Source organism: Lipomyces arxii, assembly GCF_038497795.1.
Source record: "Lipomyces arxii strain Phaff 12-163 unplaced genomic scaffold V1512scaffold_5, whole genome shotgun sequence".
NCBI lineage: Eukaryota > Fungi > Ascomycota > Lipomycetes > Lipomycetales > Lipomycetaceae > Lipomyces > Lipomyces arxii.
In genome coordinates, this window is record NW_027117704.1 from 593,017 (window position 1) to 616,875 (window position 23,859).

Here is a 23,859-nt window from a genome sequence, read left to right on the forward strand (position 1 = left end):
TTACTATATCTATTAGTGGTATCGTATCGTCTGACTTTATAAGTTAGATAAAACCCCAGCACGCAATCGTATTTACATACCAAAATCTATACTCGAGCCGGGCTCCGCTACATCATAATTCACACAAGGTATGATGTACACAGTTCTGTCCTTTGGCAGATCAGTGCAGAAACCCCGCTCGCAGGAGTGAATTTGCACAGAGGAATCCAATGTTAGACAGCCTTCAGAGCCGTGATCAATCTTTGAGGACTCCAAAGCCGCATTGTTGGGTGATCCTGCAAGTTTCGGTCCCTGTACATATGTCGAGAACTCCCGTATTGCTCTGTAATTATGGTATTTAATTTTATCAACATGAACTGCCGAGCCCAATGCCGATGATAACAAAATCCATAACTCTTCGTAACCATATGTCCAAGCGTCAAAGTAAAAAACCGTATTATCGGGATACTCTTTAAGCCTTGCAATCAAAGTTGAAGCGCCCTCCATCTCAACAAATCATTAGCAAGAGCCGCTCATAAGCACAGAACTATATCGCACCTTCGTAGGAAAATTGCTGTGCCCCAAACTAGGAGAGCAAAATGTTGTGTCAAGATAAATCGTGCTAATCTTGCGTGTATTATTGTGACAATATTGATTCAAAGTTGAATTTTGAGCAAGTTTTCGATTCCACCATGGTTCTGCGCGAATATCTCCGGTGTACAAAATAGTTGTCGTCTCGCTTTCTATTAAAAACATCGTAGATCCAGGGCAATGATTTGCCTATTGTATAGTGTTCAGTGACAATAAATTTCTTGTAAACAGTGTGAACTCACGTCAAACAAGGTCACTCGGATTGTCCTCTTGGGGTCTAGTTGAATATCAGTCGGCGTATTGTACGGGATTTCCCTCTTAGATGTTAATAAAATTTTGCAAATGTTACGCACAATGATCGCACCAGTACATCACGACCAAGATCTGGTCCAAGATGCCTGTAGGTTCGTTGAAATTCGACATCAAGCCCCTCCACCAACTTCATCCTTCTTGAGCGCCTTTTTTCAATTCTCAACAAAAGCTGATTTCGCAGCTTAGCAAATATCTTATAGTCAAGAAAAAACGAACCCGCTTGGTTGCTATTGAGCAGTAAATGAACGGCCCACCGTAGCTGCCATCAAGACCTTGCAAATGATCCACGTGCACATGCGAAAGAAAACATGCTTTTGGAGGTACTGTGCCTGGTTCGTATCTAAAGTAATCGACTAATTGCAGTAGTCAACATCAACTGTGCAAAAAAAGAGTACATGTAGCACGCTCACTTCGTATGTCAGGAAATTCATGCGGGATGCCTTTAAAAGTGCTCTATAGTAGTAAGCTGAGCGACAGTTCATAATTACATAAACAAGCTGGTATACCATTTACTGGTGGAAAGATCCACTGAATACTTTTACTGTGGGAGATACGGAATAATTTCGAGTGCGATAGATTGTACATTGTACGGCTGTGGTAGACTAAGGCGTATGCGTGCATATGATATAAGGTCAGGGGTCGCTGTAATCATCTGTACTTACTAGTTCAGCTTGGCTTGTCGCTTATACAATCCGATGACACACTGAATATTTATTTACTTCATTCTTCAGTAGTAAAGAGGCATTGAAAAATTTAATTTGTGTGATCTTTGTAATACAAGGCTTGATTTTATCAGCAAGATTGACTGATCCGGCCGTCACGGAGTTTAAACCCCGTGGCCGCGGATTTCCATGGATGAATATCCGTACGTCTTTGTCCGCGGACTATAACAAAATAAAATGAAAGGAACGGAGTTGAAAACGCCGGATACCGCAATCCATTGTATTATAAAGTTTCCGTTAGGCTCTGATTACGTCAAAAATTAATATAGGAGATTAGCACCAGTCATCATTAACGTCCCGCGGATTATCTGTGCTCTCTATTGTGAACTCTCTGACTTCTATAAATGCATCTGCTTGTATCCTGTTCTTAACGCTTTTTGAATAATTTCAACCACTGTTACTTCTCTGCATTGCAATATGGATACTATCAGGTATAGTTTCTTCGGCGAAATATGCCACTACCTGTCTGGTGGCCGAATGTTTCGCTATCCTGATCAAGCCCCAGGCTTTAAATATATCTTTGAATCCGATGACTCCCCAATCACATTTGAGACTCCAGAAAACGTTGAAAAAAATTCTGCGGAAAATTCTCGTTCTAGGTCTACTGTGAACCCTGAAGAAGAAGCAAAAGAGGAAGGCAATGATCCAACTCTGATTGGATGGTATGGGCCTGATGATCCTGAAGATCCACATAACTGGTCAAATTTAAAGAAAACTTTCGTTATAGTCCAAATTTGCTTTATCACAGTGTCGCTTTACATGGGTTCTTCTATCTATACTCCAGGTGTCGCTGAGTTGACGGAAGATTTTGGTATTAGCACTGTTGTTGCGACAATTCCTTTGTGCGTGTACGTTCTAGGATACGGTATTGGGTAAGTGATTTGTCAATGTCATTGATACGAGATTACTAAACATTCCAGTCAAATGATCGCTGCTCCTTTGTCTGAGATACCTGCAATTGGTCGCAACTGGGTTTACATGCCAACAGCGTTCATTTTTGTCGTCTTACAAGTTCCAACTGCTTTGTCCAAAAACATTGGCTCACTCATCGTGTTGCGCTTCATCTGCGGTCTGTTGTGCTCTCCGGCGTTGTCAAATGGTGCCGCATCACTTGGAGACTTTTTGCCGCCACATTATGTTCCTTACGGTATCGCCATCTGGGGTGGCACGGCTGTATTTGGTCCAGTATTAGGTCCATTACTAGGTGGTGTCTTTGCACAGGTATTAGGTTGGAGATGGACTTTTTGGTTTATGTTGTGGATTTCAGCATTGTCGTTTGGTCTGATTTTTTTCTTTCTTCCAGAAACTTATGGACCTACAATTTTGTCGCGCCGGGCAGCTCGACTTCGTAGATCTACAGGAAATCCCAGTTTGACAACCAAAGGTGATCTTGATTTTGCTGCAGTGACAACTGGTGCAATGGTGCAGGAGAATTTGATCAGGCCATTTATTATCTCTTTTACTGAGCCCGGCGTATTGATGTTGAATATTTATGTCGGATTTATGTATGCTGTTATGTATACTTGGTTTGAGGCATTCCCAATCGTGTTTGTGGAAATGCACCATTTCAACTTGATTGAGAACGGTTTGACATATATTGGACTCCTTATGGGTTGTGCTACTTCTTGTGCGATCTATTTGTATTTGATTGGCCATTACATGGTGCCTTGGATCGTGGCTGGAGTACGACCAGAAAAGCTTTTCAAACTTTCGTTTGCTTTTGCACCTCTGTTGCCAATTTCTATGATATTTTTTGGCTGGACTGGGACACCCAATATACATTGGATCGTTCCAGTCATTGCTTCCTCGACGTTCGGTGTGGGCGGCTTCGTTGTCTTTCAGGTTATTTTCAATTATCTTGGACTATCCTACCCTCGTTATCTGGCTTCTGTATTTGCTGGAAACGGGCTTTTCCGGTCATTTATGGCGGCCGCATTCCCATTATTTGCGCGACAGCTTTTCGTGAAATTGGGGCCTTCAAAATTCCCAGTCGGCTTTGGCAGTACGGTTCTGGCTGGGATAGGACTGGTACTGGCGTGCATGCCATACTTCTTTTATCATGCCGGGCATTTGATGAGAGTTCGCTCTAAATACGCAAATTAATTTTATCACGTGTAATGGCTAACGGGACATGGACGGGTTGGTATGGTATATTTTCTAGATTTTGAGCACCTAAACGCTCTCCCTTAGAGCTGTAGATATTAATGTGGGGCAAGAAAATAATGTTATTGTTTTCTGTGTGACTCTGTCTGTATACTTTTAGATGACAAAGAAGTAATAAGTCAAATGATTATGTTAAAGTATGCCGTGTATCGGGCAATCTGACAATCGACAATTAACAACACAGCCATTATGTTGGTTTTGGTGGCTTATATTTTCTAACATAAGGTTGCTTTGTATAATCGTCCCATCATTTGTGTAAACCAGTAACAACAGGGTTTCTTTGAACGTATGTACACTATAAATCTCAATATATAACGACCAAAACACTGCCTTTCCAAGATCTATGGCATTTCAAGCTGCTTGGAGAGTTTAAATTCATTGCGTTAGACACCCATTCTGTTATGGCCAGCCAACTTGTGCATAATGTGAAAGATACGATAGCACTACAACAGTTCTGCAATTGTGAGCTGGCAACTTTCCACGGGCGTAATGTGCGCCAAGCCTTTATAATCACTGTGATTCTGCTACTTTGGCTTACTCTACAATCCCTGTCGTTGTTAAATTTATGTAAAGCCGTTTTATAAGGTTTTGGAAAAGTTGCTACTGTTAATTTTTTGAAATGTGCTATTTTGTGCAAAGGTTCTACCGACTTTGCGGCCATACTGCTCTCGTGTTCGATCAAAGGACTAGTCTCGTGCGTATTCATAAATGCGACAAGGCACGATTCGTGGCGGGCAAATCGTGCCTTCCGCCTCGTTTAAAGCGCAGATGGGATGAAACTGTTGATTTATGTCCGTCATGCTATGACGACGAGCGCCTTCCTTCAAATGACATTTTTGATTGGGAAGCTTCAGAAGGCAATGTTAAAGACAGGAACGCTTATTTGTTTGCCAGTTATTTGCGACTTAAACATGACGCAAAGCGGCTCGAATCTTACACCGGACGATCTTGACATCTTTTGAGTTCACAAGGAAATGCAGCTCAAGCGCGCCGGCCAGTCATCGTACCGACGACTTAACAGTAAAGCCAATAATTCTAGTATTTACATCGGTTTCAAATTGCCCTCGCCCAAAAAGCAAAACTCCAACGCCAGAGCAGTTTTATGCTCGTATTAAAACAACGTCTCCATATTTTTCCAGACATTTTATAGCCTCCGTCTTTGAGATTTGCAAATCAGTGCAAATGTCGTCAAAATGCCGCGTCTTTTGTAATAATCTTAACATTCGCTTTCCTGTCGAATCGATCCCCGTTAACGCATCTGGGCTAACATCTTCTAACACCGGAATTTCCATTATTCGGTAAATGATTCCCTTGATGACACCAAAAGATATGAAGCGCCGAATATCGATCCCACGCATCTGTTCACGGTTGCTAATATACCACTCCTTCACAGTCTGGCCGTTGTTAAGCGAGCAGTAAAGCTCAAGTAGTTCACAGGCATTACGTTTCGGGATGCCCGGTGACGCGACGTACGCTTGACATTCCTCGCCAACATGCTTGTCCTCTGCAAATGCGGTTATATCAGCGGTACAAGCGTATGAGTTACCGAATTGGAAAATATCGACAATAATCACGCAATTGTAATACATCAAATGTTGAATGCATTTTCTTGTCAAATCATAATCAGTATCTGCCAAATCGGCTATCTTTCTAACTGAATTGATGCCATCAATATAGTCGACAATCTGAGCGCCAAATTAGTAAAATTGCAGATTTAACTAGAGATTAAGTCTACCTTCTCCATTGTCGGGTCCCAGTTTACATCCATTAACGTCTTCAGTTGGACAGTGCTGATTGGAACATGGAATGCTTTAATTCGAGGCGGTGGTGGATGAAGAGGAAATAGCTTAACGTCTATAATATTTGTATCATCAATTGGAATAAAACATTCGCAGTAATTGTTAAGATCTTCGAAGATCTGATCCACTATACTCTTCAGGCCCTCGTTCAACATCAAAGACGACGACAACACCTTGTTCTGCTCCTCTAAAGTTTGAAACATCTTTGAGAGTTTCCGGACAACAGGAGTGTATGCTGATATATCTGCGTTCTTATGAAATACAAAACAGAAATTAAACAGGAACGAGTTCCTGGCATAGTTCGAATCCCAAATATGTACAGGATGTGAAACAATTCTGTAATTATTGACGCGCAATGTCAGCAGCTTGTTACACAATTGTGGCTTGGGTATAATATAGCTGTTGATTGACTCGAAATCAAAGAGTGGAGATGAGTACGCAGATGAGTCGGTCGACTTGACAGCACTTCCAGCCGGCACTTGATACAAGACTTTGGTACCTTCAGTCGCATGGAATGTTGCGTAAAACAAAGACAAGATTTGAGGAAATCCTAAAACTATTAGCATCAATCTCTCAATCATTCATCACACCCTTGCGCACCTCCAAAATCTGCCATATTATTGCTGTGCTTATATTTCTATGGTATAGAATTTTATAGCTTTTATAGCATAAGACTTATGGCACTTTTGAATAACGCCTCCAATTGGCAAATCTCAAATCTTTGTTTTACTTATATATCGCTTACAGGATACAATTTGTCCTTGTAGGCCATCTGGAGTGGTATGTGTATGTCGTGTACGATAGCCTTTTTGTATTATCGATTGTCGGCGCTACATCATTCTGACTCAAAAATAGGGTTTTCTCCTACTATATATTATGTCTGGCTGGGTTACTGTATATGTAGCAAGATTTAAGTGTGTGGCTCATTTCAAAGCCATTATTTAGCACGTTACAAAATATGTCAAACGCAATATCCTCCATTCTATATACATTTGTGTTTCAACTATGTTACATGCTTGGTATTTACTACCTTTACTCATATTTTGCAATTTGGTAAAGTAAGGTTTGTCGAGCTTCTTCTATTGAGACACTAGACGCCTTGCCTTGCGGTTTACGTAATGCAACAAAGCCTGTCTCCATTTCTTTGTCGCCGACAACTGCAACATAATTATAGCCTTTTTGGATAGCATCGCGGATCCGTAAGCCCAATGTTGTTTGCCGATCGTCGACGTCGACATATAAAACTGAGGTGTTGATGCTTTGGATGCCTGGGGCACCTCGTGTGTCCACGCCTGACAGTTCTGCTTGAACCTTCCTCGCGTATTCCGCGTGTCTGTCTGCAATCGGTACTACCATCATCTGTCGTGGACTCAACCATAGTGGCCATTTGCCTTGGAATTGGTCTATCATGACAGCCAAAAATCTTTCTAATGAGCCAAACACTGCCCGATGAATCATAACCGGTCTGTGGTTTAGTGTATCATCCGGTCCTCTGTATGAAAGTTCAAATCTTTGTGGAAGCTGAAAATCCAGTTGGATCGTAGCAGCTTGGTGCTCTTTACCATTGCTGTCTTTGAGTAAAACGTCAATTTTTGGCCCATAGAATGCTCCATCTTTTTCGTTGATTTGAAATTCGTGATTGGACTCTTCAAGAGCAGTTTTTAGATCCGCCTCGGCCCTGTTCCACTCTTCAAGAGAGCCAATGTACTGGTCCGGTCGAGTTGAGAGAAGAAATTTGTACGACGACAATTTAAACACTTGATACACGTTCCCCATTAATTGCAAAGACGCCTTAATCTCTTCTTGGACCTGGTCGGATCGGCAAAATATATGCCCGTCGTCTTGGTGAAATCGTCTGACTCGAGTAAGACCAGACAAAGCACCAGATGCCTCGTTTCTAATGGCAAGTAAGCCTAGCAGTAGAGCGAATGATATTACTTGCTTACCTATGAAGAGGTGAAAAGTCCGAATACCTAACCGGTAACTCTCGATATGATTTTTCGGTGGCTTTGAAAATCAAGCAATGGCCGGGGCAGTTCATTGGTTTCAATCCAAACTCTTCTTTTGTCTCCTCGTTTCGACCCAAAACCCCAAACATGTCATCCTTGTATTTATCCCAATGCCCACTTGTCTCCCATAAACTTTTTTTGTATATGATTGGACTCACGACTTCATCGAAGCCAAAGACTGAAAGCTGTGCCCTCATGAAAGAAAGCAAACGATTATATATTCTTGTCCCATGCGGCAAAAAAAACACTGATCCCGGTGTCAGCGCATTAATCATATACAACTGCTGTTGTGTGCCAATGTGTCTGTGATCCAAAGACTCTCTCTCTTCGTCCGCCGATGGCTCTTTTGGATGTGCCTGATCCGCATGTGAAGAGCACAATCTGATACTCTGCTGAAATCCGCTACGCTGGGCAACTACAACTGGCCTTAAACTCAATTGTAACACCCGCATCGTTTTAAGCAGACTGCTTATACTAACTTGCTTGCAAATTACGGGCTGTGAGCGCTGAGTAAACCTGCTGTTGTCAAACTGCTGATCTACTTCCTTGTGTCTTCCAGTGCACTAAACCGAATAAGGATCATTTAAACCTTAAGATGTTCATTTACCTAGAGGTATCAGTTTCGCGTCGAACAAATTCATGAATTTAAATAAATTAATTACTAACAAATTTTGAGTAACATAATACAATTATAATGATTATATACGGAATTTGTATGATAATTTCATGGAAGTATGTACAAGCATATCTATGTGTCTTTCAATATGCAATCATTACATTATCGTTTGTCCGTCACGAAATCATGATCTCGCATTTTAACTTCATACTTAAGCTGCTTCTCAGACTCAAGCAAAAAATCAAGCGTTGGAATACTCAGTATTCTACATAATTCTGGATCGTGAATTACCGGCAATGTTGTGATATCAACGCCTTTAGCTGGCTTCATGGTCCGATCGAAACTGTGTCGTACATCGTTTCCGAGTTTATGTATATATATCCTGTCATTTTCTGTGAACGGCCGAATTACAATTGTTTTCGAACTCGTATCGTCGCTCGCGTAGGCTTTTGCGCACCGGATCCATAGCCGATTATCCCAAAGGACCCATTCAGACCAACCAACTGCGGGCACTGTGACAAGTGCCGTGGAGTACTTGTCATTACCCATCGACTCGCGACTCAACTTCCAAGTATGAATCAATTTGGTCAATACAATTGGTTCCGAAAACTGAGATTCGGATAAAGACTCTATAATCTTGCCTGTAGTCCAGCTTCGAATTTTTCTCTTCTCCACTGGCCCTGCCACTGCTGTCTCTCTAATTGTAATTTTTCTGCTAGAATGCGTCCAAAGTACACCCATAAAAGTAAAGTTGCCTTTGACCGGAAGTAGCAATCGCTTTAAAATTTCCTCGTATTGCCGTGTTGACACATCAGGGATCGTGCTAGGACTGATAGTCACCACCAGTCGCCGCAAAAACGAAACAAGCACGCTCAAGGGCATATTTTCATACACGATCGGGTTAAGGGTCCATGTCAACAACAGCTTACTAGTCGACAACTTAATTCGGGTTGCTGCCACTTCCTTCTTCAACAGATTAAGCGATGCAACGTCATCCTGTCGCCGCCGCTCCGACAAGCGCTCACAAAACAGAATCACATTTCTGGGTCGAAGAGCTACTGGAAGCTTGTCTGAGCTACTCAAAAAAACGCGGATCGCATTACGTTTGGTGTATGAAGGGTCATGATTTGTCATATCCTCAAACCAAGGAATTTCACCTTCGAAGCAAGTTGCTATCGTTCGCACCTAATCGCTATCAGTAAACTATAGCAACACAAACCTTCTCTTAAAAATTGAAAGACCTTCTTCTCTAGCAACAACGGACGCAGTATTTTAACCTGCTCCGCACCAAAAACCGTTTTTCCACCTGGAATCCAAGATATGCGTCTCATCCCGGCTAATCCGGATTTCCTAGCACCACGCATCAACCGCATCAATACCGTCTCAACTTGATCATCCAATGTGTGAGCAAGAAGTAGGTGTTCAACATTGTACCGCACGCACGACTTTGCCAAAGCCTCGTATCGTAGCGTTCGAGCTGAGCGCTCAATGCCATGCTGCTCGACATATTTCCAGTCAAGATTCAATATCTCGTGATCTAGACCAATTTTATTCCTTACTATGTCCGAAACGTTCTGAGCTTCCACCGTGCTATTTGGACGTAAGGCGTGATTGACTGTGAAAGCTACAGCCTTTGTGCCATAGACAGTTGCAAATTTCTTTGAGAGTAACGCCAAAGCCATTGAATCTACACCACCAGATACCGCAAGGCCTAGCAATGTTAAATCAACCCTCTACTAGAATTTATGGCATCGCATACCAAACACAGGCGGCACCTTGAAATCGAACAGACGTAGCAGTGAAAGCGAGAACTCATCTAACGAAATGCCCTCTGCAAGTCTAGCCGCTTGCAGCAGAGGGCGCATTGTTATATTGTATGCAGACATGCTAACTAAATATCCACAATGAGCTGTGATGCAATCATTTAAATCATACAGTCGCGAAGTCCAAAAATTGCAATATGATCAACACAAAAGCTCCACCACCACTTATCTTGTGAAACAGCTTAAGCAACTTTGTTGAACATAAATTCCCATTTGCTGCTGCTTTTACTACATACAGAATTGCAGCATTTCAGACATTTTCCCTGGAAGCAGTTTCTTTGATGATATACCCTAACCCACAATATTATATTGCGGCTGCATGGAATATGAACATACAAACTTAGAAGATCAGTAAGAACCTTGAGCTTCGTGGATCATCTATTGGAGTCGAAGTACCAAAGACTCCATACTAAATTAAGGCAAAAATTCATAGTGCAGAATTTCAATTGGAATACCGAGAATACTACTTGACATTCATCATGGAATGGCCTACGGAACAGCTTTTAAATAAAAGTACCCGGCCGCAATAATTATTGATGACTTCATAAAATTACAACGCACTAAATTTTTTTTTCGAATCTAATGAACAAAGAACGATATATATGACTCAATCCATAACGGAAAACCCAACAAAACCGTTACAATATTTATCCCTGCTTTGGGGACGTTGGCGAGTACCGCGGCGAAGTGGGTGAAAAGCTAGGCGAGGTCGGGCTGTATGTCGGCGACGTAGGACTATACGTCGGCGAAGACGGTGAGAATGCAGGCGACGTCGGACTATACGTAGGCGACGTGGGGGAGAAAGTAGGGGAAGTAGGACTGTAAGTAGGCGATGTCGGACTGTATGTCGGAGACGTCGGACTATATGTCGGAGATGTCGGACTATAGGTTGGCGATGTCGGACTATAGGTTGGTGATGTCGGACTATAGGTGGGAGATGTTGGACTGTAAGTCGGTGAAGTCGGACTATATGTCGGTGACGTTGGACTATATGTCGGGGACGTTGGACTATAAGTCGGGGAGGTTGGTGAGTATGAAGGAGACGTAGGCGAGTACGACGGCGACGTCGGCGAATATCTGGGAGAAGTAGGGCTGTAAACAGGACTTGCAGGAGCTAAAGTAACGAGTAAGTAAATCAGCTAATTCACAGTTATAAGCAACTCACAAAATCTTGGAGACGAGGCAAAGTTTGGACTAACTGCCATACCAGGAGACGAGGGGCTGTAAGCGGGTGACGACGGCGAGTAACCAGGCGAGGTTGGGCTGGTACCATAAACCATTGGCGAAGTAGCACCGAAGGAAGAAAACGGTGAACCCGGGCTGTAGCCAGGAGACTGCGCTCCTGCTCCGTATGGACTCGCTCCAAAACCTCCGCCGTATTCTGTGAATCCTCCCCGATCGTCAATTGAACCGGAGTTGACCACGGGGGAGAAAGATGCCATAGGATCAGGCGAGCCCAAGTACCCGGTGTCTGTGTAAACCGGTGACCTGCCATCATAAGGCGTAGCTGCACCACCCGCAACACCCTCGGGACCGTTGATGTTAACCACACCAGCCTTTGTGTAATCAACAGGAAGGCTGCTGAACAGTTTTTCGTCGAGCATGAGATCAAAGTCACCAGTACCTAACGGTGCCAACTGACCCAGCATGATGTTCTCTGAAATACCCTTACAGTCATCGAGCTCGGCCGCCGAAGCGGCTTCAAGCAAAATTTCGACAGTTTCTTCGAATGAACAACGCATAAGAGCACCAGTGTCTGCGCGATTGATACCATGTCTGGTAATTGCCATCAAATGACCACGAGCAGTCATAACATCCACAAGCAAAGCCAAATGTCTGTAATTGACATACGAACCATCAAAAGCAATGACATTCAGAATCTCTCGGTATAGGGCTGTGCGAGCAGCCTCAATGCCCAACACTGACAACACTTCATCGAAAGAGTTAGTGTAGGTACGAGTGTAATCAACACCATCAATTGCCATAACTGCTGCCAAATTAACACCGTCAGTTTCAAGGACCCACTCCTTCTGCTTATGGTATTCGCCATTTGCTCCAGCGACATTAGGCTCATACTGCAGCATGAAAACTCTGGAAATGCCATTAATACCGCGGAGAGAAATCTTATCAAGCATGTGCGCTTCTATGCGCTTCAAAACAGTGTCCTCCTCTGCGTCAACCTCTTCATCAATGCCTTTAGCATCGCGCAAAACACGACAACGAATGACCAGCTTCTCAGAATTATCTTCAGACCAAATGACAAACAAATCTTCCTTAAAGTCCTGAATGATCTTCTCAGCTACTTGACTCATAGTTAATTGACGATCAAGCAATTTTGCACGATCAAGTTCGAAACGTAAGAGCCAAGGTGACTGTCTGTCGATTGTAGCCTCAACCTGCTCATCAGGAATAGAGAAGTACGCCTCAACTGTATCAACATCCTCCTCAATAACAGTCGAATGTGGATCAGGATCGTAATAAATTTCTGTAGCAGCTGTGACAGTTTTTAAAGTCGTGTGTTCAATAGCACTTTGAACAGCCTTAGCTTTGTCCATAGACTCTGCACACTCAGGCAACAAGTAAATACTCAAACTTGGCGTCTTAATGTTCTTAGCAACATTGAGAATTTCTTTAAGACGTGGAACACCAAGAGTGACGTTCTTGGACGAGACACCGGCATAATGGAAAGTGTTCAAAGTCATCTGAGTCGCAGGCTCACCAATAGACTGAGCTGCAATCACACCCACCATTTCACCAGGTGCAACGACTGCACGAGCAAACTGGGCATCGATCTGACCAAGAACCCAGTCAAATGCAACCCGATTCAATCGGTACTCTTCGAATACTCTCTTACTAGCAAGTCTGGAACGCACCAAGCACTGAAACAGCATGGTCGCATTCTTTTGAATTTCTTGGACAACACTGTTGTCGCCACGAACCACAATGAGTCTGTTGCATAGTTGACGAACTTTCTCCACTACCTCCACTGGAGTAAGATCACTCGCATTTTGCTTGTTAAGATGGAAAATCTGCTGCGAATTGCGGATGATTCGCTGGATATTGACAGGCAATGGCCATGCATCTTCACCATTCTTGAAAACAAACTCTCGCAAAACTTTACGATCACCTAGTAACTGTTCGTATTCTTCGTCAAGAACACTCTGAACTTCTGTATCACCAATGATATCATTACCACATTCTAGTAAAGTAGGCTTCAGAGTCCACATAGGATCCATAAGATCAACCTTAAACCGCTGCTGAAACCTATCATTAGATCCCGACATTGAGTCCACACTCTGCTTTTCTACAAAGGTGGCATCGAGACCGTCTTCACCGTACACAAACTCGACAACGTCACCCAATGAGTTTCGCACAGTTCCATCGTACTTGACACTAATATCTTCAAGAGCCTTGACTAGACGACGCTGAATATAACCAGTTTCAGCTGTCTTGACTGCTGTATCAATGATACCTTCACGACCAGCCATAGCGTGGAAAAAGAACTCTTGCGGGGTAAGACCACGTAGATAAGAATTTTCAATAAAACCACGTGATCCTGGACTATAATCATCTTTCGTGAAGTGCGGCAAGGTGCGATAGGCAAACCCAAAAGGCACACGCTTACCTTCGACCATCTGCTGACCGACACAAGCAGACATTTGTGAGATGTTAATGAAAGAGCCTTTGGAGCCAGCAACAACCATCTGCTTCACATTGTTTGCTTCGGTTAAACTGGTTTCGGCTGATCTGCCAGCTGTGTCACGAGCTTGGTTAAGCACCTTACTGACCTTCTGCTCAAATGATTCACGCAAAGTCATACCAGGCTCGGGTGGAAGTCTGTTTGCTTGGGCATCAAGAATGATCTGCTGCACTTCGCTCTTAGCCTGATAAATTGTATTGGTAATGTTTTGCATAGTCTTTTCATCTGCAATAGTATCACCAATACCGATAGAGAAACCATTGTGTAACAACCAGTAATTGACAACTTGCTGGACACCTCCAATGAAGTCACGTGCTGCAACAGAGCCTTTCTCACGCATAATGACGTGAATCAAACCACCACTGGTAGCTCCAACAGTTTTCTTGTCGACAATACCGTACATTATATCTCCGTTCTCGACCATCATGCCGTTGTCACGAACGCTAATAGCAGTGTTCTTGTCATCAAATCGTTGCAAATTGATACCCTTAGGGATGACCATACTGATCATCTGCTTTCCAGTCCAGAGTGGCTTAGGCTTTTGGATAGCAGGCTGAGGCATGGTACCATTCCAATTAGGGACCCAGTACAGCACGTTCATGACTTGATCGTACGTCAAAAAGTTATCACGTTTAGTCATTTTGCGAATACCACAAAGTGTGTCTTGCACAATTCCCATAACGGGTTTGTTCGACTGAGGAGAAACGATCTGCAAAGGAACAGCACAAATCTGAGTAAGTTCAGCACGAGTTTCTTCAGATTGCGGCACGTGAAGATTCATTTCATCGCCATCGAAATCTGCATTATATGGCGAAGTGACAGACAAATTCAAACGGAAGGTCGAGTAGGGCATTATCTTGACACGATGTGCCATCATAGACATTTTATGCAGCGATGGCTGACGATTGAAAAGTACTGGATCGTCATCGACAATATGACGTTCAACACGCCATCCATACTGTAGGGTAATTTCACCGGCACGTTTGTGATATCTAAGATCAATACGTTCACCAGTGTCTCTAATGACATATTTAGCACCCGGATGCTCATTAGGTCCGTTTCGAACCAATTGAGTTAACTTTTGAATATTGTAAGGAGTCACAATTTCAGGGTATGTCAAAGTTCGCGCGATGCTTCGTGGAACACCAACTTGATCAAGCTGAAGATTAGGATCGCCACTGATGACAGTACGAGCGGAGAAATCAACACGCTTGCCCATAAGATTACCACGAAGTCGGCCCTCCTTACCTTTTAGCCGAGCTCTGATAGACTTGACAGGACGACCCGACTTTTGCAAAGCTTGCGGCTGACCGGCGATATCGTTGTCCATGTAAGTTGCAACGTGAAATTGCAGCAACGCTTCAAACTCGTTCTTGACGTGAGCTGGAGCTCCTTCTTGAACACATCGCCTGACATTAGCATTGGCTTTCAAAATATCTGCAAGCTTGTAAGTCAAATCATCTTCTCCTCGAGCAGCTTCAGTAATAGCAATACTAGGTCTGACAGGTGGTGGCGGTACTGGCAGAACTGTGATAATCAGCCATTCAGGTCTAGCATAATCAGCATTCAAACCAAGACGATCAAGATCTTGATCAGAGATATGCTTGAAAACGTTAAGAATTTCTTCTGGCTTGAGCAGACGTCGCTCAGGCTGATCGCCTTCATCGTTTTTGTCTTTCTTCCATGTACCCCAAAGCTTTAGCCCGTCCCTCCGAATGGTAGGTTGCGAGTTTCCACATCCACCGTGTGAGACTTTTGGAGCCTTACCGGCTTCTCCAAAATCGTCGTCATCAGGTGCATCAGTTTGACAAACCATTTTTGTCTTGCAAAGCGACCAGACCGCTTGAAATCTTCTCTTAGGATCACGAATCTTGATCGCCTGAGCAAATGCCGGATGGCTCTTTAAGAAACTGTAAATACTCGATGCAAAAAAAAATACATTTCAGGAACTCACTTCATCAAGTTTTAGCTTGCCACAATGAAAACAAACAGATTCGCAAATCTTTTTGATTTTGTTGATGAAACCTGAAATTGTCAGATAATGCATGCAAACAGCTTATCATGGTGAGGGATGCAAACCAATATGAAAGACGGGTTTGGTGAGTTCGATGTGGCCAAAATGACCGCAACATTCAGACATGCCCTCTCCACACTAAAAACATTATCTGTAAGCATAACAATTCTATAGTTCAACACATTAATTAAATTCATACAGTTTCACACTTGAAGTTCCGATCAATTGATCCCAATCTTGAGTCATTGAGACCACCGACACGCGGCCGCATACGAGTCTCATCCATGGTCTCAGGATACTCGATTTTTGCGACACTCATAGCCTTCTGTAAACAAAAGTTAGCCATCTAGTTTTTTTAGATTGTATTGAAAAAGCGGAGACGCGTACAATCTCTTCAGGCGACAAGATACCAAACTGGATCTAAACATTAACATTAGCCATAATTCCATGATACTAATCCAGCAATTCAAAGTAACGACCCATCCGAAATTAACTAAAAAATTCTCTTTATTTCTTACCTCTTTCACCGTCTTCAGCGGTGCTGAAGAGAATGGAAACAGAACGCCACTCATGTTAACACCTGCTCAAGTTCGTGAAACTTCAAGTGGATTTCCAGCTCAATGGAGCCTCCTGTCTTAATCTTTGCAGCAAATGCTATTGCGAGCACCAAAAACCACTAGAGCACAGCGAGATGAATAAAAATGTGTTGGAGAGATCAAAAAGTCGTGGATCGGAGATGGAGAATTTCGCTGGTGAGAACGCAGCTTTACAGAATGTTTGAGGTCGGAAAAGGAAGTTTGTGTGATCATACCGAGATATTTTATGTGCTGAAATGTACTACAAACATTTCACGTGACTTGGGGATTAGGGTTTGTATCCTCTCATATTATCTCATCTATTCAACATCGCCAATGAATTTACATTTCTCAAATTCTTTGAAGGGAGAACGCGTAACTAGAAGACAGAATCAATCGGAATGGGGTATAACAAATGAATATGTATGTGAAAATTACATTATCAATGCAGCGAGCTGTCGCTTCATCAATTATTCGTCCTAAATCGTACAAAAAACTAAGACACAACCCGAACGCCAAACCCACTGTCAAACACACAACTATACAAACTACAATACACATCTATTGTGCGTTTTTTCTTTTCCGACCTCGCCCAGAGCCAGTGCCTTCACCATTTTCTGCTGTAGCAGCAACTGGATCAGGGTATTTACTAACCGTATCCACTAAAAAATCAAACTCTTCTTTGCTCAAAACCGCCTGCTTCAAATGGGCTGGAGAAACACGCTTTGCACTCCGCATGCGAGCTTGACCACAAGACTCCCGTACTAAAGATATCATAAACAGTTCAAGCGCTTTAGCTACAACCAACGGTGTTGCTTGAGCAACCTTGCCAATATCATCATCTGCTTGCATAATCTTTTTTATTCGCGCCTAACAATGTTATTTAACAACGTCAAACTTTAGAATACTATACACATACCACCGGGAAACGCGTCTTAATGACGGGTAAAGGCTGCTGTTGCTGCTGCGGCTCATCCCCAGACTTGACAGCACATGCTTCATTAGTATTCATAGCCGTATTCTCTTTATTAGATGTAAAGTATTAAATGCTGATAAAAAATTCAATCAGCCTTTCATAACGTGCTCACCGTAGAGGACGAAATGAATGGGGGTTTATGGTTGTGTAGATTGAAAATGTCGAAGGCTGGACCGGCGCATGAGCGCGTTGCGAACTCACCTTATTTATATGCGCTACCTGCCACTACACAAATTTTAAGGTTTTTCATGTTTTGCTCTGCTGTCGGACTTCTCTATTCCTTCTATAAACCTTAATTGCACCCTAAACCTCGAAAAGCTTTTGTAGCTTCGAGGCCGCGCCCTCGCCCAAATCAGACACATCGATTTTCTCGAGCTAATTTGGTCTGCTTAATGAACTTAATGGATGATCTGTAATAGTAATATGTAATTTAAGGCACCCGTGTCCCTAAAGCGATTATAGGTGATAAGCATAAGTTTATCAGTAGGTTTACTAAAGAGGTCTGGCTGAATCCGGATAAACTCTAATTCGAACTACGTCAATAATTAAAAACGCGAATTTTGCTTAACATGTTGATTCTCGTTATTAGGCAATGACTGACATTAATTCACTCTTCAAAGTATTGAAAATATGAACATATAAATTGAAAAGTGTACTAATGTTGTCGTAGAAATCAAGTGAGAGTTCTACAGCTGGCCCTGCTACAAAGAAAAGACGTCTTGATGATCTATCAAGTTTACGTATGATGCTTTACGAAATAAATTAATGGCAATGATACTAACAATTATAGTGGACAAATACAAGTCCGGTACATCTGACGACAGTAGTTTACCGGGCCCATCAAAAGTACGTGACGATCTAGACGATAACGTTGCAGAAAATGCAGATTTGCCTGACGAACCGTTGGAAGACGAAGAGGGCGGACGGTTTTTTGGAGGTGGGCTGTCTGAGGAACAGAAGGATGTAATTGACTTTGTAAATAACTACGACGACCAACTTGGTGACGAGAAATACGACAAAGTTTGGATCAGAAAACAGATTTCCAAACTAGACCGCATCATCAAACGAAATACTCAACAGCGGGTGAAATTTTACGACAATCCGTCCAAATTTTTAGATTCAGAAGAAGAGCTTGATAGGACCATCAAATCGCTATCAGTCTTGACTGAACATACTGAGTTGTACCCGGCTTTCGTCGAGCACGAAGGACTGCAGATGATCTCGTCTCTGCTTGCTCATGAAAACACAGATATTGTTGTGGGCGCAATACAGCTTTTCGAAGAACTCACAGACGAAGATGTTCAAGCTGAAGAGGCAGATTTGGAAGTTTTGCTCACAGCCGCGGCGGAATCTGGAATGTTAGACGAGCTTATAGTGAATTTGACGCGCTTAGACGACAGTAGACGCGTCCGCGGTAGCGAAGACAAACCAATAAGAGAAGGTGAAGATGAAGAACCTGAACGAGCTGGAGTTTTTCAAATTTTGAACGTAATTGAGAACTTCACTGCGCTTCAAACCACTACAGATATTTTGCTTGTGAACAATAGCGGGAAAGGAGGCGCAGGTGATACATCATTACTACCGTGGCTTTTGCAGCGTATTCTTGTCAAAGAGAAGCCTGTTTCACAGAACAAACAGTATGCGGCAGAAGTACTATCAATAATTTTGCAAAAGTCACGGATATCGAGATTGCATTTTGCGAGGCAAGAATACAACGACAAGAATCTTGGCGAGCTTTCCGGCGTAGACGCTCTGTTAAGAGCGCTAGCTTCCTATCGTCACTTTGATCCACCGGTAGAAGATGTCGAAGCGGTTGAGTTTTTCGAAAACGTATTTGATTCCCTCTCCATTGTTGTTCAAGAGGATCTGGGCAAAGATAAGCTACTGGAAAATGAAGGTGTTGAATTGCTTTTGATGATTGTGAAGAGCGGTGGAAAGCATGGCAAGGCTCGAGCTGTTAAGGTCTTAGATTACGCTCTGTCATCTGGTGGCTCATCGCCATTAGCCATAGATTTTGTCAATAACTCCGGGCTGGTTCCTCTGTTTAAGCAGTTTATGTCATCTAGATTTGCAGAGGCAAAATATCACAGATCAGCCGAAAAGGGAAGCGTGTCGCATGTCTCACTAGATGCTTTGCTGGGAATTATTGGCTCGCTATTCCGGAATTTACCAGAATCGTCTGAGCAGAAACTCAAGCTGGTGGCAAGATTTGTGGAAAAAAGCTACGAAAAAATTGCGCGGCTTCTTCAGTTGCGTAATTTTACAACCGAACGGATGGATAGAACAGATATTGTGATTGAAGGGGAGCGAACTGCGTTTCTAAAAACAAAGCCTACGAAAGCGGACGATCTTGAAGATTGGGAGTCAGACTTGGAAGTTCGCGATGCAGAATGGTACTTACAAAGACTAGACAACGGCGGGTATCGGCTACAGCTGATCGATATTGTTATCGCATGGCTTGTTGCAGAGGACGGGGATGATGATCTTGGCATTAAGACCGAAATTTTAAAGCAGCTGAAAGAAGGTAATGCAACTTTGAACGACGTGAAGAACACGTTGGAAGCGTACCGAAACGAAATTATGCCAAAGTCTGAATTTGAAGAAGGCGAAGTTTCCTCTGATGCAAACGAAGATGCTGAGCAAAGATATGAAGCATCAGATCTGGCGGAGATGCTCACTGTATTAATGGAATTTTTGTAAGCTTTTCTATCTTTTGTGACATACAATTATATATTAATATATTTCAAAATTTTCGATTACGTTTGCCGGCGCTGATAATGACGTTGGCAAAGTCTTCTGACTCCGTGGTCCAGCGGGAATACTCAGAACTTTGCTTTGCGTTGTCTATCGCATTCTGTATCCGTGTGTCGTTGAGCAGCCTGCGCTCTTGGTCATCGATGCCGTTCCAAAATTCTGCCGTCTGTTGCCGCAGTGTAATGTTTTTTCGAGCCAATCCTTCAACCAAGTTTGTACTTTTTGTTTTCTGGAAAACAACGTCCAATTGCTGCTCTACTTGTCCAAACATTTGCATTATTTCTCGTTGCTGGGGCATGATATCTATAATGTCGTCTGTTGTAAGCGTGAGTCTGTTTGTCCCAACCAAATAGCATGGAACTAATAACAAAATGTCAAATACAAACAGTAAACTGTTTCTCTGCACCAACAAATCATGCAGCAAGTAATGCACTGTATCTGGCGCACGCGGGTGAATGTTTGCCGTTGGGCTGAACGCAATTAGTCGCCATACCGCAACGCCGGCTCCAATAACAAGCGCCGTGGTGGCATACAACTGTACCGCTTTCAATTTTGGTTGCAGCAACGTTGCTACTTTGACCAATACGACTTGTGCCAGAAACGGCCATAGCAGAGTCGATAGAACGTAGATCCGGTAGGAGTCATCGCTGCCAATTTCGCACCAACTGCAATTTACCAGCGCATCTTCGCCAAAAGCAGCATAAATGGCACGTGACCGCTTTGAAGTCAAGTGTGACAATAACACCATATTATGCTCTGTATTTGTTTTTAATTTTTGCATCGTTTTCAGAATCACATCGGTTGGGGTAAGTATGCTCAGTCGTGAGGCAGTGAACAGGTTTTCAGACTGAATATTTAATTCGATCGCAGTTTGTGCAACAGAAGCTATACCCGCAAGCAGCAATAAGATAATCAGAAGCTTGTCTCTGACTTCCAAAGACTGTATCTGTTTTCTGCTGCCAGTCTCGGTCAGACTACCATTGTGTCGAAACCGTTGAATTCGCGAAATGATTCGCGGCAGCAAAAACGGAGCCAAAACAACTGCAAGGGTCTGTAATTGAGCTAAGTTCATCATTAACGTGTGTCAGATGACCACAATCTTTCCTTTACTGTGAAATTACGTTTTGCGGTAAGAAACGGAAAGAGATAGGATAGTCCTAAGACTTGATCCACGAAGTCCACAAATGATTTCAGGAGGTGAAAAGCCGCACTGGTAGTTTAACCCTGGAGAACCCTAATATGCTTTGTGCCTTGACAGGTAATTTACCCGGACTCAGTCAGATATGATTGCACTAAGGCGCGTGGAGTTTGAATCGCGGTCTACACCATAAACGGAAGTGTAACGAACTATTTCCATACTTGGCTCAGCAGGCTGGTGTGACACTACAGATTGCCATGGCGACGAACGATATTGACGCCTTTTTGTCAAGGGAAGCATCTTCTCTAAATAAAGATCGTGAAATTGAACGGATCCTGAAATGCTTTCATCTAGATTCCTACGCCATACTTGATTTACTTCCCGGTGCCGCTCCCGGCGACATCAAGGCACAATACAGAAAGAAGTCATTATTAATACATCCGGATAAGACGCAGAATAAAAATGCACCTGAAGCGTTTAACAAGCTGAAGAAGGCAGAGGCAGAACTAATGGACGAGAAAAAGAGAGGCATGTTGGACGATTCCATTGCTGATGCACGAAAAGTAGTTCTTCGCGAGCGAGGGTGGTCAGTTAATCACCCGGAAGTGACAAGTGAGGATTTTTTACAGGCTTGGCGAGAAAAAACAAAGCAGGTGCTGCTTGAGACTGCGACACGACGAGAGCGGTTGGCGAAGCTCCAGATGCAGCAGGAAGGGCGCGAGCGTGAACGACAAGAGAGTGAAATTGAGGAACGCAAGCGGAAAAGAGAAATGGATAAGAAGTGGGAGGAGACTCGAGATGATCGGATCAACAACTGGCGCGATTTCAAGAAAACTGCGACGTCGTCGACAAAAAAAAAAAAGAAGATGACGGTTCTCGGCTGATTTCAAAACCAAAAAAAGTGGCACTATCTAGAACTATAAGGAGTTTGGGTTGGAAAGTTTATCTGCTTTAATGTTTGCTTGTAATTATAAATTAAGAAAAGTTCGTTTCCTGTTTTGACTGTCCGCCTACAGAAGTTTGCGAAATTAACTTGAGCTATATATACATTAAAGCTAATTACTGGCCTAACTGACCGTTTTCAAAAGAAGGATAAAAAACTTACAAGAAAATTTTACATAACGGTTCATAACCTAGCTAAGCTACTCAATCCTCAAGTTTATTAGACCCTGTTTGCATGTCCTGTCAATCCAGTGCCACCTACTTCAAAACAAAAAAAGCATAAATAGACGCCTGTATACTTTTATCACTATGCAAAATTCAGACAATGTACATGAAACGCAATTAGACAACAACGGCGATGGATCAGAACCGTATTAACACAGAACTATGTTACACAATAAAATATCTCGAATATGTCACGGATTGTTTTGATCCTTTCATCTATGTTAAAATATCGCCAAGTCCAAAGCCACGCTTACGACGAGGAGTTGTACTGGACTCCTCACGTGAATCATGCCGTGCATCTGTGTCTTCTGTTTCGGACTTGAACTGCATTTCTCTCTCCACGGGATTGTTCAACCAGACAACCACATATTCAACATCGCGGTCATTCAAGGTTGATTGAACCAAAAATGCTGTAAATGCTGTCGTTCGAATGTTTTCAACTGTTTCCAATCTAAAGACATCCGATATCAGTCGGCTCTGTACGCCAGAATGTGGCGAAATCTCAATGGCGCTGCTATGCGGCAGAATATGTTGCCCAACTATCGGTCGAACCAGTTCCTCTAATGTAGCTTGCTTTAGTAGAGAAATGTAACTCTCTGATTCAGCCCGTGCTCTTGCCCTAATCACTCGTTCTGTTGCCAGGTACACCTGTTCGTCCCGTAAAATATGTGACAATCGAAGTGGGACTGCAGGCACAATTCTGCGAATTGCATCTGAGATTTTTGCGATAGGCAAACCTTCCACTGTATCTACCACAATGAAGTAGTCATTTTGTGAATCGTATTGTGGCTGGATGGTGTCATGTCCACGTGCATCTGACGCGAAATCCGATCTAATGTTCCCATCCAGCGAGCCATAAGTAGATGCAAATATTGCACTTACTGGCTGAGACACCGGCAAATATGGGAAACTAATTGGACTCCTCATAGAAGCAGACGTCGGGACAATTGAGTCCGAAAACGACCGCGAAGACGAAGATGACGATGAAGATATTGATGATGCAGAGATTTTTCTCGAGGCATCCGAATTTGAAGGCAAACTTGTTGCAGCTTGTAATTTCGGTGAAACAGTTAAATCATCGCGCAATCTCGGTCTACCACGTTTTTTATGTCGAACATCAACACAAGTATCCTTTTAGCTTGTTAGTTTCAACTGACCGGGTTAAGATCAAAACTAGAGACTTACTTGTTTACCTAGATTTACACATCGTTGACAAGGTCTTCCAACTGTAAATATTTCGTTAGCAAGCATGACTACTTTAGAGAGTGACTGATGGTTCATGAGAAATAGATAAGCATAAGCAATATAACGCCAAAAACTCCGAAAACTCCGCAACAAAGCAGCTTAAAAGCGCAAAAACATTAATAAAAATTGGTATCTTTACAGAATGTAAGCAGAATGTGTATGAAGAATATACAAAGCAGTAATAAGTAGTATAATGCTGATTGAACATGGTGTGCACACAACGCCAAATAAAATCTGCGGGGAGGACACATGCGGCGCAGCATAAGTGGTGATAGA

At 42.8% G+C, this 23,859-nt stretch overlaps 11 protein-coding genes across 11 annotated transcripts; 3 read left to right on the forward strand and 8 right to left on the reverse strand.

Moving 5' to 3' along the window:
• Positions 1–72: 72 nt before the first annotated feature.
• V1512DRAFT_270728 (beta-lactamase-like protein) lies at positions 73–1,467 on the reverse strand (the record flags this gene model as incomplete). The annotated part of the gene is made up of 7 exons (XM_066917618.1): positions 73–486; positions 538–759; positions 813–887; positions 935–1,051; positions 1,099–1,235; positions 1,293–1,335; positions 1,396–1,467. 7 exons carry the CDS (start codon positions 1,465–1,467, stop codon positions 73–75), a joined length of 1,080 nt encoding a protein of 359 aa, XP_066772269.1.
• Positions 1,468–1,762: 295 nt separating this feature from the next.
• V1512DRAFT_139224 (major facilitator superfamily domain-containing protein) lies at positions 1,763–3,889 on the forward strand. Its single transcript, XM_066912995.1, has 2 exons — positions 1,763–2,476; positions 2,525–3,889. Exons 1-2 carry the CDS (start codon positions 2,022–2,024, stop codon positions 3,705–3,707), a joined length of 1,638 nt encoding a protein of 545 aa, XP_066772270.1. The 5' UTR covers positions 1,763–2,021; the 3' UTR covers positions 3,708–3,889.
• Positions 3,890–4,670: 781 nt separating this feature from the next.
• Positions 4,671–6,463, reverse strand: V1512DRAFT_139298 (nitrogen permease regulator 2). The gene is made up of 3 exons (XM_066912996.1): positions 6,167–6,463; positions 5,503–6,116; positions 4,671–5,452 (listed from the first exon to the last, which is right to left on the reverse strand). The coding sequence occupies exons 1-3, from the start codon at positions 6,180–6,182 to the stop codon at positions 4,868–4,870; spliced, it is 1,215 nt and encodes a 404-aa protein (XP_066772271.1). The 5' UTR covers positions 6,183–6,463; the 3' UTR covers positions 4,671–4,867.
• Positions 6,386–8,156, reverse strand: V1512DRAFT_223790 (uncharacterized protein). The gene is made up of 2 exons (XM_066913770.1): positions 7,513–8,156; positions 6,386–7,463 (listed from the first exon to the last, which is right to left on the reverse strand). The coding sequence occupies exons 1-2, from the start codon at positions 8,025–8,027 to the stop codon at positions 6,599–6,601; spliced, it is 1,380 nt and encodes a 459-aa protein (XP_066772272.1). The 5' UTR covers positions 8,028–8,156; the 3' UTR covers positions 6,386–6,598.
• Positions 8,157–8,211: 55 nt separating this feature from the next.
• V1512DRAFT_261437 (PP-loop family-domain-containing protein) lies at positions 8,212–10,256 on the reverse strand. Its single transcript, XM_066916072.1, has 3 exons — positions 9,951–10,256; positions 9,433–9,902; positions 8,212–9,376 (listed from the first exon to the last, which is right to left on the reverse strand). Exons 1-3 carry the CDS (start codon positions 10,075–10,077, stop codon positions 8,354–8,356), a joined length of 1,620 nt encoding a protein of 539 aa, XP_066772273.1. The 5' UTR covers positions 10,078–10,256; the 3' UTR covers positions 8,212–8,353.
• A 261-nt stretch (positions 10,257–10,517) lies between these two features.
• Positions 10,518–16,503, reverse strand: V1512DRAFT_237214 (DNA-directed RNA polymerase II subunit RPB1). The gene is made up of 7 exons (XM_066914142.1): positions 16,247–16,503; positions 16,116–16,148; positions 15,928–16,053; positions 15,794–15,866; positions 15,669–15,739; positions 11,180–15,614; positions 10,518–11,128 (listed from the first exon to the last, which is right to left on the reverse strand). Exons 1-7 carry the CDS (start codon positions 16,298–16,300, stop codon positions 10,662–10,664), a joined length of 5,259 nt encoding a protein of 1,752 aa, XP_066772274.1. The 5' UTR covers positions 16,301–16,503; the 3' UTR covers positions 10,518–10,661.
• A 194-nt stretch (positions 16,504–16,697) lies between these two features.
• V1512DRAFT_237218 (DNA polymerase epsilon subunit C) lies at positions 16,698–17,719 on the reverse strand. The gene is made up of 2 exons (XM_066914143.1): positions 17,223–17,719; positions 16,698–17,173 (listed from the first exon to the last, which is right to left on the reverse strand). Exons 1-2 carry the CDS (start codon positions 17,313–17,315, stop codon positions 16,865–16,867), a joined length of 402 nt encoding a protein of 133 aa, XP_066772275.1. The 5' UTR covers positions 17,316–17,719; the 3' UTR covers positions 16,698–16,864.
• Positions 17,687–20,387, forward strand: V1512DRAFT_290694 (Catenin-beta-like protein). The gene is made up of 3 exons (XM_066918221.1): positions 17,687–17,898; positions 17,950–18,019; positions 18,070–20,387. The coding sequence occupies exons 1-3, from the start codon at positions 17,872–17,874 to the stop codon at positions 19,977–19,979; spliced, it is 2,007 nt and encodes a 668-aa protein (XP_066772276.1). The 5' UTR covers positions 17,687–17,871; the 3' UTR covers positions 19,980–20,387.
• On the reverse strand, positions 19,611–21,276 carry V1512DRAFT_261447 (uncharacterized protein). Its single transcript, XM_066916073.1, has 2 exons — positions 19,681–21,276; positions 19,611–19,628 (listed from the first exon to the last, which is right to left on the reverse strand). The coding sequence occupies exon 1, from the start codon at positions 21,106–21,108 to the stop codon at positions 20,023–20,025; it is 1,086 nt and encodes a 361-aa protein (XP_066772277.1). The 5' UTR covers positions 21,109–21,276; the 3' UTR covers positions 19,611–19,628; positions 19,681–20,022.
• On the forward strand, positions 21,145–22,305 carry V1512DRAFT_139971 (uncharacterized protein). Its single transcript, XM_066913000.1, has one exon. It carries the CDS (start codon positions 21,429–21,431, stop codon positions 22,053–22,055), a length of 627 nt encoding a protein of 208 aa, XP_066772278.1. The 5' UTR covers positions 21,145–21,428; the 3' UTR covers positions 22,056–22,305.
• A 249-nt stretch (positions 22,306–22,554) lies between these two features.
• Positions 22,555–23,589, reverse strand: V1512DRAFT_247151 (uncharacterized protein; the record flags this gene model as incomplete). Its single annotated transcript, XM_066914473.1, has 2 exons — positions 22,555–23,469; positions 23,524–23,589. 2 exons carry the CDS (start codon positions 23,587–23,589, stop codon positions 22,555–22,557), a joined length of 981 nt encoding a protein of 326 aa, XP_066772279.1.
• Between the last annotated feature and the right edge of the window lie 270 nt (positions 23,590–23,859).

What these genes read in the sequence shown, in the direction of transcription:
- V1512DRAFT_139224 (XM_066912995.1), top strand. Translation starts at nt 2,022, where the DNA reads ATGGATACTATCAGGTATAGTTTCTTCGGCGAAATATGCCACTACCTG. An exon ending in GTTCTAGGATACGGTATTGG is followed by an intron (nt 2,477 to 2,524) that starts GTAAGTGATTTG and finishes TAAACATTCCAG; the next exon opens with TCAAATGATCGCTGCTCCTT.
- V1512DRAFT_139298 (XM_066912996.1), bottom strand. An exon ending in GGGACCCGACAATGGAGAAG is followed by an intron (nt 5,453 to 5,502) that starts GTAGACTTAATC and finishes TTTGGCGCTCAG; the next exon opens with ATTGTCGACTATATTGATGG.
- V1512DRAFT_223790 (XM_066913770.1), bottom strand. Translation starts at nt 8,027, where the DNA reads ATGCGGGTGTTACAATTGAGTTTAAGGCCAGTTGTAGTTGCCCAGCGT. An exon ending in GACTTTTCACCTCTTCATAG is followed by an intron (nt 7,464 to 7,512) that starts GTAAGCAAGTAA and finishes ACTTGCCATTAG; the next exon opens with AAACGAGGCATCTGGTGCTT.
- V1512DRAFT_261437 (XM_066916072.1), bottom strand. Translation starts at nt 10,077, where the DNA reads ATGTCTGCATACAATATAACAATGCGCCCTCTGCTGCAAGCGGCTAGA. An exon ending in CAAGGTGCCGCCTGTGTTTG is followed by an intron (nt 9,903 to 9,950) that starts GTATGCGATGCC and finishes TAACATTGCTAG; the next exon opens with GCCTTGCGGTATCTGGTGGT. An exon ending in CGTTGTTGCTAGAGAAGAAG is followed by an intron (nt 9,377 to 9,432) that starts GTCTTTCAATTT and finishes GATAGCGATTAG; the next exon opens with GTGCGAACGATAGCAACTTG.
- V1512DRAFT_237214 (XM_066914142.1), bottom strand. Translation starts at nt 16,300, where the DNA reads ATGAGTGGCGTTCTGTTTCCATTCTCTTCAGCACCGCTGAAGACGGTG. An exon ending in GCAAGCTAAAACTTGATGAA is followed by an intron (nt 15,615 to 15,668) that starts GTGAGTTCCTGA and finishes AGTTTCTTAAAG; the next exon opens with AGCCATCCGGCATTTGCTCA. An exon ending in TGCCTCGTCTCCAAGATTTT is followed by an intron (nt 11,129 to 11,179) that starts GTGAGTTGCTTA and finishes TCGTTACTTTAG; the next exon opens with CTCCTGCAAGTCCTGTTTAC.
- V1512DRAFT_237218 (XM_066914143.1), bottom strand. Translation starts at nt 17,315, where the DNA reads ATGAATACTAATGAAGCATGTGCTGTCAAGTCTGGGGATGAGCCGCAG. An exon ending in TTAAGACGCGTTTCCCGGTG is followed by an intron (nt 17,174 to 17,222) that starts GTATGTGTATAG and finishes TAACATTGTTAG; the next exon opens with GCGCGAATAAAAAAGATTAT.
- V1512DRAFT_290694 (XM_066918221.1), top strand. Translation starts at nt 17,872, where the DNA reads ATGACTGACATTAATTCACTCTTCAAA. An exon ending in ACATTAATTCACTCTTCAAA is followed by an intron (nt 17,899 to 17,949) that starts GTATTGAAAATA and finishes ATGTTGTCGTAG; the next exon opens with AAATCAAGTGAGAGTTCTAC. An exon ending in TGATGATCTATCAAGTTTAC is followed by an intron (nt 18,020 to 18,069) that starts GTATGATGCTTT and finishes TAACAATTATAG; the next exon opens with TGGACAAATACAAGTCCGGT.
- V1512DRAFT_261447 (XM_066916073.1), bottom strand. Translation starts at nt 21,108, where the DNA reads ATGATGAACTTAGCTCAATTACAGACCCTTGCAGTTGTTTTGGCTCCG.
- V1512DRAFT_139971 (XM_066913000.1), top strand. Translation starts at nt 21,429, where the DNA reads ATGGCGACGAACGATATTGACGCCTTTTTGTCAAGGGAAGCATCTTCT.